The 1,191-nt window shown below is 71.5% G+C and overlaps 2 protein-coding genes across 2 annotated transcripts in view; both read right to left on the bottom strand.

The window, feature by feature from the left end:
* The window catches only part of COL16A1 (collagen type XVI alpha 1 chain), a 47,555-nt gene that overhangs the window by 19,082 nt on the left and 27,282 nt on the right, over positions 1–1,191 (bottom strand). Inside the window, exon 2 of the mRNA XM_017736110.1 lies at positions 1,028–1,144. Within this exon, the coding sequence (XP_017591599.1) occupies positions 1,028–1,103 (76 nt within the window). The 5' untranslated portion in view covers positions 1,104–1,144. The remainder of the gene's footprint in view (positions 1–1,027; positions 1,145–1,191) is intronic.
* Positions 1,122–1,191, bottom strand: part of ADGRB2 (adhesion G protein-coupled receptor B2) — a 36,866-nt gene continuing 36,796 nt past the window's right edge. Inside the window, 1 exon segment of the mRNA XM_017736109.1 lies at positions 1,122–1,140. Coding sequence (XP_017591598.1) covers positions 1,122–1,140 — 19 coding nt within the window.

Genomic DNA, 1,191 nt, shown 5'->3' with positions numbered 1-1,191 from the left:
GGGGGCACGTCCCGGGCCCGGGGGCCCCCCCGCCCCAGCCGCAGCAGTGAGGGTTGTGAATGTCCTGGCCACACGCAGAGTCCCCTCGGGGCCTGTGGGTGTCACAGCCGGGGGCAGAGTCCCCTCCCGCCGGCGCTGACATCACCCTCAGCAGGGCAGGGGACACAAAGAGCAGCATAAATAACCCCCGTGCGATCTCTTTGAAGCCTCTCCCAGCCCTGCTGCTGATCCCAAGGGAAAATCTCGCCTGTCCAACCCTCTGTCCCTCAGGAAAGGCCAGGACACGGGAGGCTACGCCGTGCCGGGCAGCAGGGACCCCTCCACGGGCAAACCCGGGCCCCTCGGGCTGAGCCACCGCTCCACCCCCACCGAGCCTGATGCAACCACGGCGTCGCTTCCAGAGGCTCCTCCCCTGGAGCCCATCCCACGCCGGGAGCCACACGCAGGCCGGGGACCCCCCGGCAGCGCTGGGCTCAGCCACGCTCCCCCTGTCCCACGTGGACACCCCCCAGCCCTCCACCATCGCGTGGGTCATGGCCAGACCTCTTCCCGACTCGCAGCTGGAGGCCAAACCTCTCTCGGGAGCTCTGTGCATCCTCACCGCTGCCCGGAGCGGTCCTGGCTCACCTGCCCCGGCCGCTCCCGCCCGGACCCGGCTCCACACGCGCTGCCGGACGCCGCTGCCTTGGCCGCCAGCTGGCACCGAGGGACGGAGAGTGGCCAAGCCCCGTCCCTCCCTGATGGCCGAGGCTGTGGCAGCGGTGTCGGGGTGTCCCGGGCTGGCTCCCCGCAGCTGGGCTCGCTCGGCTCAGCTCTGCCTGGCCCCCTGCCCGCACGGGATGCTGAGCAAAGCCCCGGCGCTCAGTCAGCAGCCACCGCTCCAGTCCTGGCACGTGGGGACCTGGCACAGCTCACGGTGATTCCGGCCACCTCCGTATTGTCACCCCCTGGGTCTGACCCAGCCCTCGCCTAAGGGAGAGGCGAGGAGGGAGGTGGCTCCCAAGGCCTCGCTCCCGGTGGGCCTTACCTTCCGCTGGTGGCAGCTCCTTCCCTTGGCAGGCGCTGACGAGCCCGGCGAGCGCCAGGGCCCAGAGACCCCTCATGGTGCCCGTGGCAGAGGCTCAGGGCCCGCACGGCTGCCTGCAAGAGAGAGACTCCGGGCAGCAGCGGGGGGGGCACCTGGGGGCCGCC

This window comes from Corvus brachyrhynchos, unplaced genomic scaffold (genome assembly GCF_000691975.1).
Source record: "Corvus brachyrhynchos isolate BGI_N302 unplaced genomic scaffold, ASM69197v1 scaffold65, whole genome shotgun sequence".
In the NCBI taxonomy this organism is placed as follows: domain Eukaryota; kingdom Metazoa; phylum Chordata; class Aves; order Passeriformes; family Corvidae; genus Corvus; species Corvus brachyrhynchos.
Note: the sequence above shows the minus strand (reverse complement) of the source record. Positions and strands in the feature narration are given on the sequence as shown.